Below are 17,291 nucleotides of genomic sequence, written 5' to 3'. Positions count from 1 at the left end.
TTTCGTCAGCAGGGACAGGAAGATGGTAAAATTGATGGGAAGATGGATGGAGCCAAATCAGGACCATTCTGGAAGAAAACTGATGGAGTCTGCAAAAGACCTGAGACTGGGACGGAGATTTGTCTTCCAACAAGACAATGATCCAAAACATAAAGCAAAATCTACAATGGAATGGTTCAAAATATAAACATATCCAGGTGTTAGAATGGCCAAGTCAAGTCAGACCTGAATCCAATCGAGAATCTGTGGAAAATAACTGAAAACTGCTGTTCAAAATGCTCTCCATCCAACCTCACTGAGCTCGAGCTGTTTTGCAAGGAGGATGGGAAAAAATGTCAGTCTCTCGATGTGCACAAACTGATAGAGACATACCCCAAGCGACTACAGCTGTAATCGCAGCAAAAGGTGGCGCTACAAAGTAGAACTTAACTTAAGGGGGCTGAATAATTTTGCACGCCCAATTTTCAGTTTTTGATTTGTTAAAAAAAGTTTGAAATATCCAATAAATGTCGTTCCACTCATGATTGTTGTCCCACTTGTTGTTGATTTTCACAAAAAAATACAGTTTTATATCTTTATGTTTGGAGCCTGAAAGTGGCAAAAGGTCGCAAAGTTCAAGGGGCCGAATACTTTCGCAAGGCACTGTATATTAATAGATGTTTCAAGAAAATTAGATACAAGCCTTTTATCTATCTACAGTATCATCCACATTATCACAAACAGTTATATACAAAGAGCTTTTTAGTAGCCTACTGCTTTTCATGCTTTCCAATGTATGCCACTTTCATGATTCTCATGAACTTATGTGAGATTGTTGGTATCTCTTGAGGAGCTTGGTTTCAGAGCCCGGCTATGCGTAATCTACCTACACTGTTCGAATCCTACAGGTGATGAGGGCATTGCTTGCAGAGATGTGCCTGGAGATTGTGCGGTTTGTATCTGAGGCCATCCTGGAGGTCATCATCCCTGCAATTTTCCGTTTTGTATACGGATATACAGCCATGTGTCTCCAGTATCCGGCAAGTCTCTGACAGAATCAGAGAGATCCTCTAGCACAAACCTGAAGGTTCGCAAGAGAGGAGCAGCAAATCCTCAAGGTCTTGCACGGCCAAATCAAGCTCCTCTCGTAATGGGTATGTTCAGTCATTCGTTTTCATAACTATTCATAACCCATTTTGTGAAAATATGTTTTGTTATCTGTGTTACAGTTTACTCTTAATGACCAATTTAATTGATTACTGAATTATGCATTAATGTGACTACAGTATCCACTATTGAATATGGAATGCTGTATGTTTGCTTTGTATTCTCAAAGGTCTCAGACATTGTTGCCAAATACTCAGGGAGATGGTGAGTCTATTTCATCTGAGCCACTCAGTGACTTTTTTGGGATCACTGAGGACAGTCTCCTCACTGGTGTCCAGGATTCCTTCAAAGAGTCGCTGAACAATGTCCTCTGTATCCAAAGAGAGGGCCAGGTAGACACTCAAAGTCTATCCCGGGTTATTGTTGGAGAAGTGTCAAAGAAAGTAAATTCCATCATCTCTGTGGCCATCCAAACTCCCATCTCTGGGCGAATGTCCCCTGTCATTTTTGCAGTGGTGGTGTCTCCAGCACCAAGGGGTTGAGGAGATGGTGTCTGGCATTTCCAACATACTTCAGATGTACATTAATGGGAAGAGTGTTGAGCAGAGTGTTGTTCTCAGAGAGGATGGTGTTGAGGTGGATATGACACATTTAACAGGACAGGTCATGACAGCCCTCAGTGGCACTGTTTTGAACTTCAGCAATAAGGAGGAAAATGAACCCGACAAGAGGGAACTGCTTTGTGTTGTTGCTGACCATATGAAGAGGCTTGAAGCTTGTAAAAGTCCTGAGGAGATGCTAAAACAAGGAGAGAGCAACCTCAATATCAAAGGTACCAAATCTAGTCTTTGTCTGTCAACACAAAGTATGGACAGACTACTCACTGAGGAGTTTCAGACCAAGGCCACTGAATCGATCCGGGAGATCGTTAAAAGATTCAGGGGTTGTGCATCATGTTGTTCTGGCACTACATCATCTAGTCCAACTCCTAGGATAGGTGAGATCAGAGACCTTATGATTGACCCTGAGGCTTCTGAGTTGGTAAGTACCTTTGTTTCAGACATGGACAATCTTACCCAGTCTATCAGGGCATCCTGCTCCCCTGCACAGAGTGAGCAGATCCTTCTTGAAAACCATCAAAGTAAGATCTGGTCTTACACTGTTGGTTGTTACTACGACATGAAAAATACGCTGAAGAGGCTCCTTACCTGTCCAGAAAAAGGGGATCTCGCAAGTACATTTGTGGAGAGCACAAAAGATTCTTTCACAATGGTTCCAACTTTGTGCCTGGACATCGGTCATTCCAGTAATGGTGAGGCTGACACATCGGACTCCATTTCTTGTAAACCACTTTTAATAACCTCCTCATCTATGAATGAACAAAAAGGACAAAGTGAGACCCCAAAACCTCTCTTGGCTCTCAAAAAGTATTTGCAAGACCAAGTTCTCCTTGACACCGCAAAAGCGATTGCCAGCCAGGTTCTAGTCTTGTATAAGACTGAGGTGATGGAGAAGTTCTCATCTTCTGTTGGAGAGTGTGATTCTGAAGAGTCTCTGGAGGCCATTCTATTTGTGGATGGCATCATGTCTGACTTGAATGATTTCACCAGTTCTTGTTCCGCCTCACCATCTGAGTTGTTAGACAGTGAACAATGTCTCTCCCATCTCACTTTTCCACTTGGTCTGCAGGACAGCACCACCAACAGTGAATCTACCCAGAGTCTTCCAGTTATAAATATGAAGAAACTCTCCAGTGTGTCTTTCCAGACAAAGGCTAGAAAGGCAGTGAGTGAAGCTCTGAGATCTGTCAACCCCTTTACAAACAGCTTACTGGGAGACTCGGAAGCATCTAAATTGCTGGACACTTTTGTAACAGATGTGGAGACTATTGTTCAGTCCATGCAGGCACATGACTCTGAAAATTTCAAAATGTCAAAAGTGAGCACCCTTTCTGCTGCTCGTATTATATATCATAGATTTCGAGAAATGCTGAGGTGGTTTCTCACTCCCTGCCAAGACTCTGTAAAGGTCATCGATGGTGTTACACCAATACATAATGAGACTCTCAAACAGGCTCCTAGTGAAAGTTTAGATTCTCAGGTGACTTGTAGTAGTGATTCTCTTGAAATCCAAGCAGACCTTCAAACCTGTACCAAGGAGGTCATTAGTCAGATCCTCACTGTGTATCACTCCGAGGAATCCATGGAGGAATGCATATCTAGCCTAAAAGGAGATACAGAAGACCTGTCCAAGCTTTTGGATGCCGTTGTTTCTCAGATTGACGTCCTTGCCGCCTCCAAATCATATTATTTGTTTATGACTATGCTGTCAATACACAGGACAATTTGCATGGTGAGATCAACAATATTGAGGAGGAGGCATCCTCTAGAAGTCTTAAATCCACAGCCTTTGACAAACTATGTACTGAGGAGTTTCAAACTAAAGCCTCACATATGGCTGGTGGGATCCTTCAATCAGGGTTAATTGGCATTGTAAATACCAACCTTGATGGTAGAAGTGTAGAGTCCAGTAATGAAAGTGATGTCAAAATCCTTCAGAAGAGTGGAACTCCATCTTTGTTCACCTCTTCTCTGCACACCAATTCTGCAGCATCCAACATTGTCATAAGCATCACTAAAGACCTTAATAGCTTCACCCAGATGACTAAAATGTCTGATGCTTCAGTGTCTGGCCAGTTAGAGAGATCCCTGTCAGCTTCAACCCTTCCTGTCAGTGTTCACAACGGGGCCAATGTGAAAGGAAAGATAATTTGGCCAGGCACTGTTAACCTGTTCAACAATGTGTTCACCAAGGTCAAGGATTTTTTTGCCCAGCAACAACCGGTCCTCCTAGACAATGTGGTTGAGGCCCCCAAACATGCCGAATCCATATGCAGAACAGCTACTTCTACACAAATGACTTACAGTGAACATGAAGGCAGCCAGACCAGCATGGTAAATTATTCCAAAACCTTAATTAGTCAGACTCTGATGACAATCCAGAGCAGAGTGTCTATGTCAGAGAGGATGAGCACCTCAGAGAAAGGCCTCTTGACTTGTTCCATCGTGGGCTCCATGTTGGAGGATGTTGACATGGTGAGAACTGATGGAAATGAGATACACCGGCCATCCTCCTCAAAGTCCTCCCTGTCCATCACCTCTGCCATGACCAGAGGGTCCCAGAGTGATTTTACAAATTCTCTTCCAGGCACTCCAGTCCCCAATGAGTGGCCTGTTGAAATCTATTGTCCTATCATTAGGAGTTCGGTCATTGATATGAGTGACTCCTCAACTCATTCACAAGGGTCAACAAATTACACAAGGCAAACCATTTCTGCCATAGTTAACACTGTTATGGAGGTCATTCCAAGAAAAGATACGGAACACATAGCAACTGCAGATGATGTCACTTCTTTTACAAGAAGACTTGCGAGACTCAGCCCCAGGGACGGTCTTCAGAACTTCTCACATGAGCTCACTGACAAAGTTTATGAGCTCATAAAAAGTCACAACACCCCCCAGGCTCTTTTTGTGCCAGCTGGCAAGAGCGTGTCTGACTCTATTCTTTTGAAGCTGAAGACAGGATTGAATGCTTCTGAAGAATCCAGGGAGTTTCCATCTGACCTTGTGTACTCCTTTGCTACGGAGTCAATAAAACGTCTGCTACAGCAGATTGTCTTCTGGCTTCCTCCACCATCACAAGGATCCGATTTCTGCCAAACTGTCATCTCTGATGGTTCTCTGCAGGACACAAGTCAGCTTATCCCGAGCTCTTCTGCCATCTCCATTAGTTCCTCACAGGTTTACTGTGACACAAAGAGCCTTTTCACCAATATAATGGTCAATCAGGTCATGGATACCTGTTCTGTGGCCTCCAGTTCATCAGAAGAATTATCAGAGTTGATGAACATAATCAATGGGTTGTCCCCAACTGATGCTGGAACACTTGACTCTGACAGACCGGCTCTCATGACCACTAGCCGTCAGTCTAGTGCCAAATCATTGCCTAGAACCTCTCTGTCTGGCAGCAGCAGCACACACAACGGTGGAACTGTGGATATTCAAGTTTTAGGAGAGGTGGAATCCAAGATGGACAACAAAGATCTGGAGATGTGTAGTGTCTCTGTGTATCCATCAACTCCATCAGCCATGGACTCTGATACACATGCATCATTTGACTCCACTAGCAATGACTACACCTCTTTGGTACTTTTACTGATTGTTAGATTGCTGTCAATGATCACCCCTATCACATTACTGGAATCCTCTGACATTGGTGAAACATCAAGAGTTCTCACAAAGAGGATTCTGTCTGAGTTCTGTGGCACCTCAGGCCTTGAACCAACTCAAGCCTACCCCCAGAATCTGAAAATCAAAAAGATTTTCAAGGCTGTCTACAAGGGGCTTCTTCAAGAATTTGGGTCAGAGAAGATGCTCCAGGTTGCAATGAAGTCAACGGATTATGCATTTGACGATGCCCTGGTCAAATCATTAACTAGGGAACTACTAACTAAATGCAATGAGGCTAGCTCTTCACCTCCCTCCATGACCCAGTTGTCATCACACAATGCACTTGGCAGTGACGAGGTAGGTAATTCTGGGCTTCCAACAACTGGTAGAAAGGAAAAGAAGAGAGGAAGATTCAGCTCTCTCTGTGGACTCAACCCAAAGGTACATATGTCATCAAAATACAAATTATAAAGATTATTTTTATTCATTACGTACAGTATGATGGTAAACACTGATACCTTTTGTGTGCAATTTCTCCTACTGTACAAATGACTGTTTGTTACCCAGTGTACAAAGAAGGTCAACAAGAAGAACCACTGCATTCCAACACCTTCCCAGAACCAGACCCCTGCCGTCAGTGAAACAGGTAAGTCAATACACTCAAATGTGTACTAAACAAAAATATAAACGCAACATGCAACAATTTCAAAGATTTTATTGAGTTACAGTTCATATAAGGAAATCAGTCAATTTAAATATGTTCATTAGGCCCTTATCTATAGATTTCACATGACTGGGAATACAGATATGCATCTGTTTGTCACATATACCTTAAAAAAAGGTAGGGGCATGGATCAGAAAACCAGTCAGTGTCTGGTGTGATCACCATTTGCCTCATGCAGTGTGACACTTCTCCTTCGCATAGAGTTGATCAGGCTGTTGATTGTGGCCTATGGAATGTTGTCCCACTCCTCTTCAATAGCTGTGCGAAGTTGTTGAATATTGGTGGGAACTGGAACACGCTGTTGTACACGTCAATCCAGAGCATCACAAACATGCTAAATGGGTGACATGTCTGGTGAGTATGCAGGCCTTTCGATACATTACCATGCACATGAGGTGATGGTGGTGGATGAATGGCACGACAATGGGCCTAAGGATCTCGTGACGGTATCTCTGTGCATTCAAATTGCCATTGATAAAATGAAATTGTGTTCGTTGTCCGTAGATTATGCCTGCCCACCCCATAACCCTACAGCCAACACGACGCCATATACTTGGTCTGTGGTTGTGAGGCCGGTTGGACATACTGCCAAATTCTCTAAAACGGCATTGAAGGCGGCTTATGGTAAAGAAACAAACATTTAATTCTCTGGCCACAGCTCTGTTGGACATTCCTGCAGTCAGCATGCCAATTGCACGCTCCCTCAAAACAAGTCAACCAGCGTTTTTCCTTGCTCCTATTTTTCTCAGTCTCTGAGACATCTGTGGCATTGTGTGGTGTGACAAAACTGCACATTTTAGCGTGGCCTTTTATTGTCTCCAGCACGAGTTGCACCTTTGTAATTAACCCACACGAGTCTAAGCCCTGTCTAGGCCGAGGGGTTTGTATCGGCCTTACTGCTATTTGCCCATACAAACGCATTGAATAACAGATTCACTACATGGAACTGAAGTGTCTGTCTTAAATTGAGAGATATAAGTTGACGAATATATATATATATATATATATTGCATGTTTTTATCCCCTTTTTTTTGGCACTAAGCCCTGGGGGGGGGCATATGTAACACTTCTGCGTTAAATAGGCGGATTGAGACTGCTAGGCTACCTGCCGGCCTACATTTGTAAATTATGTAGAATATTACAATTTAAATAATAATAATGCAATACTAATTATTCACACTAACTAGGGTCAGTTAAAGAAAATGTTATGTTTACATTTTTTTTTCAGCAATTGTCAAAGATCAAGAATCCTGCCAAACAGAGAGTGTATGCTCCACCAAGAAGAAACCAAGGAAGCGTTCGCTCATTTCCAGGATGTTTTCAGCTATAGGCAAAGCCTTTTCCAGTCCCTTTACTTCCTGCTATAAAAAGAAGAGCACCTAATCTATATTTCAAAATAAATATTTGAAATTAACATAATTGCATTAATTCTTCATGTTGAGTGTTTTTCATGATATATTATTGGATGATATAAAGTGTAGTAGTAGTAGAAGTTGTATAGTTGACTATATTACTTTTACTTTTAAGATACATTTAAAAAAATAAGAATAGTGTGCACTTCTAGGTACAGTTGAAGTCTGATGTTTACATACACCTTAGCCAAATACATTTAAACTCAGTTTTTCACAATTCCTGACATTTAATCCTCGTAAAAAAATCCCTGTCTTAGGTCAGTTAGAATCATCACTTTATTTTAAGAATGTGAAATGTCAGAATAATAGTAGAGAGAATGATTTATTTCAGCTTTTATTTCTTTCATCACGTTCCCAGTGGGTCAGAAGTTTACATACACTCAATTAGTATTTGGTAGCATTGCCTTTAAATTGTTTAACTTGGGCCAAACGTTTCGGGTGGCCTTCCACAAGCTTCCCACAATTAGTTGACTGAATTTTGGCCCATTCCTCCTGACAGAGCTGGTGTAACTGAGTCAGGTTTGTAGGTCTCCTTGCTCGCACAAGCTTTTTCAGTTCTGCACACACATTTTCTATAGGATTGAGGTCAGGGCTTTGTGATGGCCACTCCAATACCTTGACTTTGTTGTCCTTAAGTCATTTTGCCACAACGTTGGAAGTATGCTTGTCCATTTGGAATACCCACTTGCGACCAAGCTTTAACTTTCTGACTGATGTCTTGAGATGTTGCTTCAATATATCCACATCATTTTTGTGGATATCAAATAAAACTATAAATAATCTTATCTAAGTCCTTTACAATTTTAGGGGGTAAGTCAAGTGATAACGAGACATAAACCGACCTGGATAACCCTTCAGCGTTGGATAATAAAACCCGACCATATAACTAAATATCTCTCATCAACCAGAGGTTCAATTTCTTCTTTGTTTTCTCAATGGGGTTAAAGTTCAATTCACTCGTGTTTTCGTCCTTGCATATAACAATTTCAAGATAAGTAACTGTCACTATCGTCGTAGTGAATACATACTTTTAATGTAAGACGAATGAACACAAAGTACACTAAACAAACAAAATAACAACGTGACCGCTATCAACACTGCGTGCAAACATGCAACATCACATAGACAATCACCCACAAATGACCCAAGGAATATGGCAGCCTAAATATGGTTCCAAATCAGTGACAACGATAAACAGCTGCCTCTAATTGAGAACCAATCTAGGCAATCATAGACATACAAAACACCTAGACCTGTAAACAACACCATAAACATACAAAAACCCTAGACAGGACAAAACCACCCCTTGTCACACCCTGACCTAACCAAAATAATAAAGAAAACAAAGTGGTTGACAAATTATATATATCTTTTTTTGATACAATTGCAAATAACATTGTACCATAGATTGGTAAAAACAAATAGCCATCAAGCTAACATTAAGTGTCAGTGCGAATTTCCCTGCCATAAAATAAATATATATACAGTGGGGCAAAAAAGAATTTAGTCAGCCACCAATTGTGCAAGTTCTCCCACTTAAAAAGATGAGAGGCCTGTAATTGTCATCATAGGTACACTTCAACTATGACAGACAAAATGAGAAAAAAAAATCCAGAAAATCACATTGTAGGATTTGTTAATGAATTCATTTGCAAATTATGGTGGAAAATAAGTATTTGGTCACCTACAAACAAGCAAGATTTCTGGCTCTCACAGACCTCTCTTCTTTCAGAGGCTCCTCTGTCCTCCACTCGTTACCTTTATTAATGGCACCTGTTTGAACTTATTATCGGTATAAAAGACACCTGTCCACAACCTCAAACAGTCACACTCCAAACTCCACTATGGCCAAGACCAAAGAGCTGTCAAAGGACACCAGAAACAAAATTGTAGACCTGCACCAGGCTGGGAAGACTGAATCTGCAATAGGTAAGCAGCTTGGTTTGAAGAAATCAAACTGTGGGAGCAATTATTAGGAAATGGAAGACATACAAGACCACTGATAATCTCCCTCGATCTGGGGCTCACGCAAGATCTTACCCGTGGGGTCAAATGATCTAAGAACAGTGAGCAAAATCCCAGAACCACACGGGGGACCTAGTGACTGACCTGCAGAGAGCTGGGACCAAAGTAACAAAGCCTACCATCAGCAAGGGCATTGAAGATGAAACGTGGCTGGGTCTTTCAGCATGACAGTGATCCCAAACACACTGCCCGGGCAACGAAGAGTGGCTTCGTAAGGAAGCATTTCAAGGTCCTGGAGTGGCCTAGCCAGTCTCCAGATCTCAACCCCATAAAAAATCTTTGGAGGGAGTTTAAAGTCCGTGTTGCCCAGCAACAGCCCCCAAAACATCCACTGCTCTAAAGGAGATCTGCATGGAGGACTGGGCCAAAATACCAGCAACAGTGTGTGAAATCCTTGTGAAGCCTTACAGAAAACGTTTGACCTCTGTCATTGCCAACAAAAGGTATTTAAAAGTATTGAGAAACTTTTGTTATTGACCAAATACTTATTTTCACCATAATTTGCAAATAAATTCATTAAAAAATCCTACAATGTGATTTTCTGGATTTCTTTCCCCTCATTTGTCTGTCATAGTTGAAGTGTACCTATGATGAAAAATTACATGCCTCATCTTTTTAAGTGGGAGAACTTGCACAATTGGTGGCTGACTAAATACTTTTTTGCCCCACTGTATATAAAACGTTTGGCTCACACAAACAATGCTCTCTAAGTTTTTATCAGATGCAAATGAAACTCAGTCCTGCACAACTGACTTGATAAATCCAACAGTCAACAAACTAGGCATCAGCGTGAATTTCCCTTCCATTAACAAAAGCCTTAGCTCACGCAAAGTATTGCACTTTTCCCTTACTTCCTTCCTCTCTCAATCATGCGGCCACATTCCGAGCTTCTTGTCAAATGCTGTCAGATCCTCCTTGAACCTCAGGTTGTTCTCTTTAAAATAATGTTTTCTTTGCACTTTTCCATGTCATATCCCTCGCTGTCCTGGAGATGTATCTCATGACCACTGGTCTGTTTTCGCCCCATCTCTCAGCCCTACCCAGGCCTTTGCACTACATCCAGAGAACCTGCAACAACATTTCGCTCCTCCTATTACCCTGCAAATGTCCTTCACTCTTGCTTCGATGTTCTCAGCAGATTTTTCTCTGCTATTCCATAAATTCGAAGACTCCATCTCCGACTACCGCTCCTGCTTTGCAACCTGAATGTTCAATGTTGCGTTCTGCTGCTTCAGAGTTTTTACTTCCTCAGCATTGAAATCAATCGATTTCATCAGCTTAAATATACTGACAGTGTTTCTTTTACACCAAATTCATGAAGTTATCTGCGCTCTCTTTGATTTTAGCCGTGAGGATGCGGACGATGTGTCCTGTAGCTGGCTCATTGATGGTTCACTTCTCAGCTTCTTTGGAAGTTGCTCCTTGGTTGGAGTATTCAGGTATGATCGCATTCACCCCCCTTTTTACACTGCAAGCATATGAGTGAGTTTCAACAATGCCTCTTTTCTCCTTGGAAGTTTCAACATCCATTATCTCAGCAACAGTTTGGTCATGTCCTGATTACATGCTTCTAGCTATGAAGACGTTAGCAGGCTAACTTAACTACACACGCTGAAACTTTTCGATAGCTAGCTTGTTCGTTGGAACTCGTCAAAAATATTTGTCAATGGTTTGATAATTACAAAATGATTCATTGTATGGTTAGATATAATTTTTTGTGAAAACGAAAAACAAATTGCAACTGCAGTCTAAAACTCTAAACTTTATCAGAAAACCCCAAAATTGTTCCTCAGCTAGAAATGTTCCACCTTCTCATGTCGCCATCTTGACAATGTCACTGATTTCATGGAGCTCTCCTGCGCATCATTTACTTCACAAAATCCCGCAAATTTGAAAGCGGAAGAAATAAACATTGTGAGATTGTAAATATGTGTGAGAGTCAGAGATTTGAAAGCAGACGCTTTCATCCAAAGCAATGTACAGTAATGCGTACATACATTTTACTTTTTGGGTGGCCCAGGGAAATTAGACTTTTTTCAAGCTTTTCTAAGCAATTTTTGTATCTCTTTCTTTGTAATACTGTATGTATTCAATCATTTCGAATTGGTCACTTCCCACTGGGCACATACATCAATTCAATGTTATTCCACATTGGTTCAACGTAATTTAATTGAAATTACATGGATATTGTGTCACAGTGAATTTTTAAATCTTGCAGTCAATTTAATTATGTTTTCATGTGCCATGAATCTGACATTTCACATATGATCCTCATAGGATTAGGCTACATAATTACAGTGGTGCAGTAAATGTAATGTCAATTCAATACGATGGTGCATATACTGTACATATAGCCATTATAGCTATTAAACCCATGTTCAGTGACTGTAATCTGTGACCCAAGTGGCCTAATATGTTTGTGACGTTCCATGGAACCCACGGTATTGTTTAAAACTAGATTCAGATTGGCTTGCAGGTCATTCTACAGTGTAAATTATAAATGAAAACGTTGTTTTTATATCAGTGTTACAGATTCACAATACCGAGCGTGTCTCAACCCGTACCGCGCTTTTATCTGCCTAAAGGTATCTTCAAGCACGACTGGATAGGCCTTTTGGATAAGTTTGTCCAAGGTAAGGACATGCATCAAGCTATAGCCTACTTTTAATGTTTTACTTCCGAACTCAAGTTACTCCAGTCAAGTGATTAATCGTAAGAGTTGGTGGTTTTGACTGAGCAGTCCAATGGCCAATGCTGTTTTTGGACTATGAGACCCTCGGCTATATACTATGATGAGCCAATAACATGCATAGATTATCCATTAGGCATTGCACAAATCAGTGTCTAGGTCAGAATATAAAGTTGCTACTTCCGTCAACTCAAGTTACTCAAGTCAAGTGATTAATCGTAAGAGTTAGTTGTTTTGACTGTCAAAACAAATAACTTTGATGGAATATTCCAAATTACAATTGCAATTATTCATCACAAATTCACAATATTACTTGTATTTCAATGATTCATCCAGGCCCAAGACATAAAGTCTCCTGAAAGCTGTGTAGCAATCATTCCATTGCTGACCCATAGGATGGTAATCACATACATGATTGGCTTAATCTAGAATCATGGATACCTTTCATGTGAGTATTCACACACCAGATTTTTTTTACATACCTCAGAAGGAAGATACCTCAATATCTGGAAGCACTGTCTCATGTACAATTGTTAATGTATCTTTGAAATTTCTAACAAATGTTGACTGATCGTTTCATCAAGACTTCTCATCACAAGTTGGAACAAGTGGTCAACATTGGGACAATGCAGCCATAAATAACATGGAACAATATTTTCATGGAGGTAAGCACTACACTTCTGATGGGTTTAAAGAATGTATTACATTATCCTAATAGTGTGAAAGTAAACCAGCTGTTATTCTTTTTCACAGGGAAGGACAATCTCCATTATGCCATGAACGTTTCATTGCTGAACAAACCATGGATATGTTTCCTCTCATTTGGCTCCCGTTCCTCCAACAGTGTGCAAGATCTGCCAGCAGAGCTCACTGGAGCAGGGAGACCTCCGTCATCCTTTTGGCGCCTGGACAAAGTACACTTATTTTCTTCTAAATAACCACTATAGTAATGTAACGGATGTGAAACGGCTAGCTTAGTTAGCGGTGGTGCGCGCTATAAATAGCGTTTCAATCGGTGACGTCACTTGCTCTGAGATCTTGAAGTAGTAGGGCCGTGGCTTTTGTGGAGCGATGGGTAACGATGCTTCGTGGGGGACTGTTGTTGTGTGCAGAGGTCCCTGGTTCGCGCCCCGGTTATGGGCAAGGGGACGATCTAAAGTTATATTGATGCTGTTGACCTGGATCACTGGTTGCCGCGGAAAAAGAGGAGGTCAAAAGGGGGGTGAGTGTAATGGGATGTGAAACCCTAGCTTAGTTAGCGGTGATGCGCGCTAAATAGTGTTTCAATTGGTGACGTCACTTGCTCTGAGACCTTGAAGTAGTGGTTCCCCTTGCTCTGCAAGGGCCACGGCTTTTGTGGGTAACGATGCTTCGTGGGTGACTGTTGTTGATGTGTGCAGAGGGTCGAGGGGACGGTCTAAAGTTATACTGTTACAGTAACATCTCTGCACAAAGTTACATTTCTAATAAGATTGGTGTTAAGTGAGAACGAATCCTAAAGATGGTCCAATGGGCCTGATCTGAAGCTTCTCGTCATCTCAGTATGTTGAACCACCTGATTTCTTGCAGGCTTGAGATTCAGATCCTGCTGAACGATGTTAAGCATTCGATTAACCACATGCAGGGGACGCTGAACACCATGCAGGGGCAGTGTATTGAGTTGCAGACTGCCATGTCTAAGGTAGTGTCAGATGAGTTTCAGATACAGAATAAGTCTATGATGTTATGGTGATAATGATTGAGATGGTGGTTATAATAATGGTGACTAGCGGTACCCCACCCACATTGGATCTGATTTATTCAATTCAATGCAATTCAATCTTTGAGGACTGCAACCATAGAAATACAATTTCTTTACACTAATAATAAGCTATGTCAACTTCCCGTCTATGCTTATCTTGCTCATTGCTCACTGTCAATTGCTCACTGTTACCCTATGTGTGCGTGCAACTATTGTTGATTTCTCACAGAAAAATAATTTGGTTGCAAATGTACCTGGGGCCATGTAAATAATTGTTAGGCTACTCATTTTGAATCCACCGGTGGCAACTTGTGTGACCATAAAAGTCTGTGTGCGACTGGGCACAGTCAAATAATTTGGTTACTGACCTGCCCTACATCATTCAAGTCGAACTAGGAAATTCTGACATTTCTGACTCACTAACTCGTTATGGAATGATGATTTTAAGTTTCCCACTTGTGAAGTATCAGAATCAACCAGTAGGAAGCTCTACGCTAATAACGTACATTCATTTTAACTCTGAGGTTCCAAGTTTCCGATGGGATGTGAATGCGTCAATAATTGCTATGGTAATTTTGAATGTTCAGTCAGTGAGCATTATGGGTAATTATCCTACATACTTACATCAAATACTTTATGATAGCATTCATCTCCTGTAGTAACAGTGCCATTCCAAACACAATAAATGTAAAAATGAACAAAGATAGAAAATATTGCTGAAGTGAAGAAAATCAGCTCAAAATTGTAGGAGGAAATGTCCCTGCAGCAGGAGGCTTACGGTATTATAATATATTGTAGATAACATTAATATAATTTGTGTATTTACAGTATCAGTACACATACAAATGAAAGTATATGCTAGGAATTGATATACACTGAGTGAACAAAACATTAAGAACACCTATTGAGTTTTGCCCCCTGGTGGTGGATCATTGTTGATACTCAGGGAAAAGTGTTGAGCGTGAAAAACCCAACAGCATGGCAGTTCTTGACACAAACTTCTACCATACTCTGTTCAAAGGGACTTAAATATTTGGTCTTGCCCATTCACCATCTGAATGACACACATACACAATCCATGTCTCAATTGCCTTACAATATATTTTTTAACCTGTCTCCTCTTTATCTTTACTGATTTAAGTGGATTTAACTAGTGACATCCATAAGGAATTATAGCGTTACCTGGATTCACTTGGTCGGCATATGTCATGGAAAGAGCAGGTTTGAATGTTTTATACACTCAGTGTAACTCATTGGCACTGAAATAAGATATTTGCAACCATTAACTGGGGCCTTGTTGAGCCTTATCTAGGTAAGTAATTGACAAAGTATTATTTTGATGTATGGAAAAAACATGGTATGCAATTCCTATGTAGAGAAGGTTCTCTCTGGTAGTTGTTCAATATGACTTCAACTTTTACAGGGCACTCTTGTAAAATAGATGTTTAATCCTCAGTGTGACTCCGTTTAAATAAAAGTTTAAAAAAGAAAAACACAAACACAGGATATGGGGTACACATGGTATCACATCATTACATATTAGGCCCACTGCACCTGTATTCCAGCATCTGGAATTGACTCAACATGTTTACAGTGGGGGATCAATACATGTGGAGGAATAGGTGGCTGTCGAATGTATGATTCTGATATGTACGGGGGGGGGGGCGTCCATGTTTGCGTCCGTACTCTGAGGTGTGTTTGAATATGAATGAGCAGCAGTGTCGTGATGTGTCCTATCCCGTCCTTGCAGAGTAATTATCCTTGGCCTCATCACGTCTCAGTGGCTCCTCCTTAGGAGGGGGACACCACCACGGGACAGACCCCACACTCATCGCTAGAGATTGAACTTCAGACTCCCTCCCATCATAGTGATTCACACCCACAGAGAGAAAGACAACCCACACAACCTCTTGGTTGAGATGAACCACAGAGGTAGAGGCAGAGTGCCTTCAGGGCTAGCCAGTCAGCCTGCCTGCTATTATCCTCAAGTCAATTGTATTTAAATTCATGTTCATTTCAATTATTGAATACAAATCTTTAAAGTCCCATTTACTTAATGATCATTTTTCACTGTCTTCAACCCTCAATAACCAGGGTGAGTCTGGGTCACCCTTTTACACACCTTGCATTATCGTCATAGACTAGGCCGAAACGTACATTTTTTAACCTTGCCTGAATAAAATATTTTTTTATAGTGAGTGTAACTGTAGACAGTCCCCTCGCCCAGACCCAGGCGCAAACCAGGGACCCTCTGCACACAACAGTCACCCACGAAGCATCGTTACCCATCACTCCACAAAAGCCGCGGCCCTTGCAGAGCAAGGGGAACCACTACTTCAAGGTCTCAGAGCAAGTGATGTCACCGATCGAAACACTATTTAGCGTGCACCACCGCTAAATAGCCAAGCCGTTACACTCACCCCCCTTTTGACCTCCTTTTCCGCATAGCCGTTTGACAGCCGCATTTTTTTATAGTGAGCAAGAGTTGCGCTTTTTCCTTTGACTGAGTCAAATTTTTGGTTGCACCTCAACTGAACTTGGTTGAGCGCCCTCTGTTTTTTGTTGTGAAATAAAATAAAAAAATGTACAAAGTAAATTATTCAAAGCATTAAAATTGGGATGTTTCCCACTTATTTACACAACCTACTCCACACTTGCAAAGTGAACGTTTATAGAAACTTTCTGAACTTAAGTAGTAAACCGAAGAAAAGCAGAATTGAGTCCAATTATAATGCAAATCATTTAATGGTCTATGGTTCAATCCCATTTCTGATGGTCTGATGAATAATTAATATTGTTCCTCCTCTTCCTTGTGGCAGGCGCAGCAGCACACTGCCCTCCAAAGCCTGCAAAATAATCGCCGGACTGCCCCTTTCCTAGCTCTGCATGGAACATCCAGTGTCACGTCCTTGGTGACGTGTGGGGTGACATCCGAGATGACCACAGCAACATCCTCTGGAAAGGGAAAAAAGAGGAACATGCAAACCGTAGCTTCTAAACACTGGCCAGTTGAAAGGTTCTACTAAGGTGTCATGACAAACGGCACCTGTCAGAGTGCTCTAAGTGTTACTCACCTGCTTGGATGTTAGCTGGCAGAGTGGCGAAGACGGCCATCGTGAGAGTCCTTTCTTCAGGTGTGACGTCCACAACCTCCAAGAGGGAAGAGATGGGCTCTGCCTCTGTATTAGGGGTGATGTCCACCACATTCAGGTTGGAAAAAAGCCGGGTCTGCCTCTGTATTAGGGGTGATGTCCACCACATTCAGGTGGAAAGAAGCCGGATCTGCCTCTGTATTAGGGGTGATGTCCACCACATTCAGGTGGGAAGAAGCCGGGCCTGTGTTATGGGTGACAACAATCCCGGTGAGCTCTACTACTACAAGGCA

The 17,291-nt window shown here is 41.5% G+C and overlaps 1 protein-coding gene across 2 annotated transcripts; it reads left to right on the top strand.

Moving 5' to 3' along the window:
* Window positions 1-3,264: 3,264 nt before the first annotated feature.
* Window positions 3,265-7,486, top strand: LOC118953955. 2 transcript variants are annotated; one of them, XM_036973982.1, is made up of 4 exons: window positions 3,265-5,756; window positions 5,883-5,961; window positions 6,544-6,663; window positions 7,268-7,486. In XM_036973982.1, exons 1-4 carry the CDS (start codon window positions 3,540-3,542, stop codon window positions 7,420-7,422), a joined length of 2,571 nt encoding a protein of 856 aa, XP_036829877.1. In that variant the 5' UTR covers window positions 3,265-3,539; the 3' UTR covers window positions 7,423-7,486. The 2 variants fall into 2 exon arrangements, with proteins under 2 accessions (XP_036829877.1, XP_036829878.1); XM_036973983.1 differs by lacking the exon at window positions 6,544-6,663 and having other exon boundaries at window positions 3,268-5,756; window positions 7,268-7,453.
* Window positions 7,487-17,291: the final 9,805 nt, after the last annotated feature.

The sequence above is a fragment of the Oncorhynchus mykiss genome, unplaced genomic scaffold (genome assembly GCF_013265735.2).
Source record: "Oncorhynchus mykiss isolate Arlee unplaced genomic scaffold, USDA_OmykA_1.1 un_scaffold_377, whole genome shotgun sequence".
NCBI classification, from domain to species: domain Eukaryota; kingdom Metazoa; phylum Chordata; class Actinopteri; order Salmoniformes; family Salmonidae; genus Oncorhynchus; species Oncorhynchus mykiss.
Note: the sequence above shows the minus strand (reverse complement) of the source record. Positions and strands in the feature narration are given on the sequence as shown.

What these genes read in the sequence shown, in the direction of transcription:
- LOC118953955 (XM_036973982.1), top strand. Translation starts at nt 3,540, where the DNA reads ATGGCTGGTGGGATCCTTCAATCAGGGTTAATTGGCATTGTAAATACC. An exon ending in TCTGTGGACTCAACCCAAAG is followed by an intron (nt 5,757 to 5,882) that starts GTACATATGTCA and finishes TTTGTTACCCAG; the next exon opens with TGTACAAAGAAGGTCAACAA. An exon ending in GGCATTGAAGGCGGCTTATG is followed by an intron (nt 6,664 to 7,267) that starts GTAAAGAAACAA and finishes TTTTTTTTTCAG; the next exon opens with CAATTGTCAAAGATCAAGAA.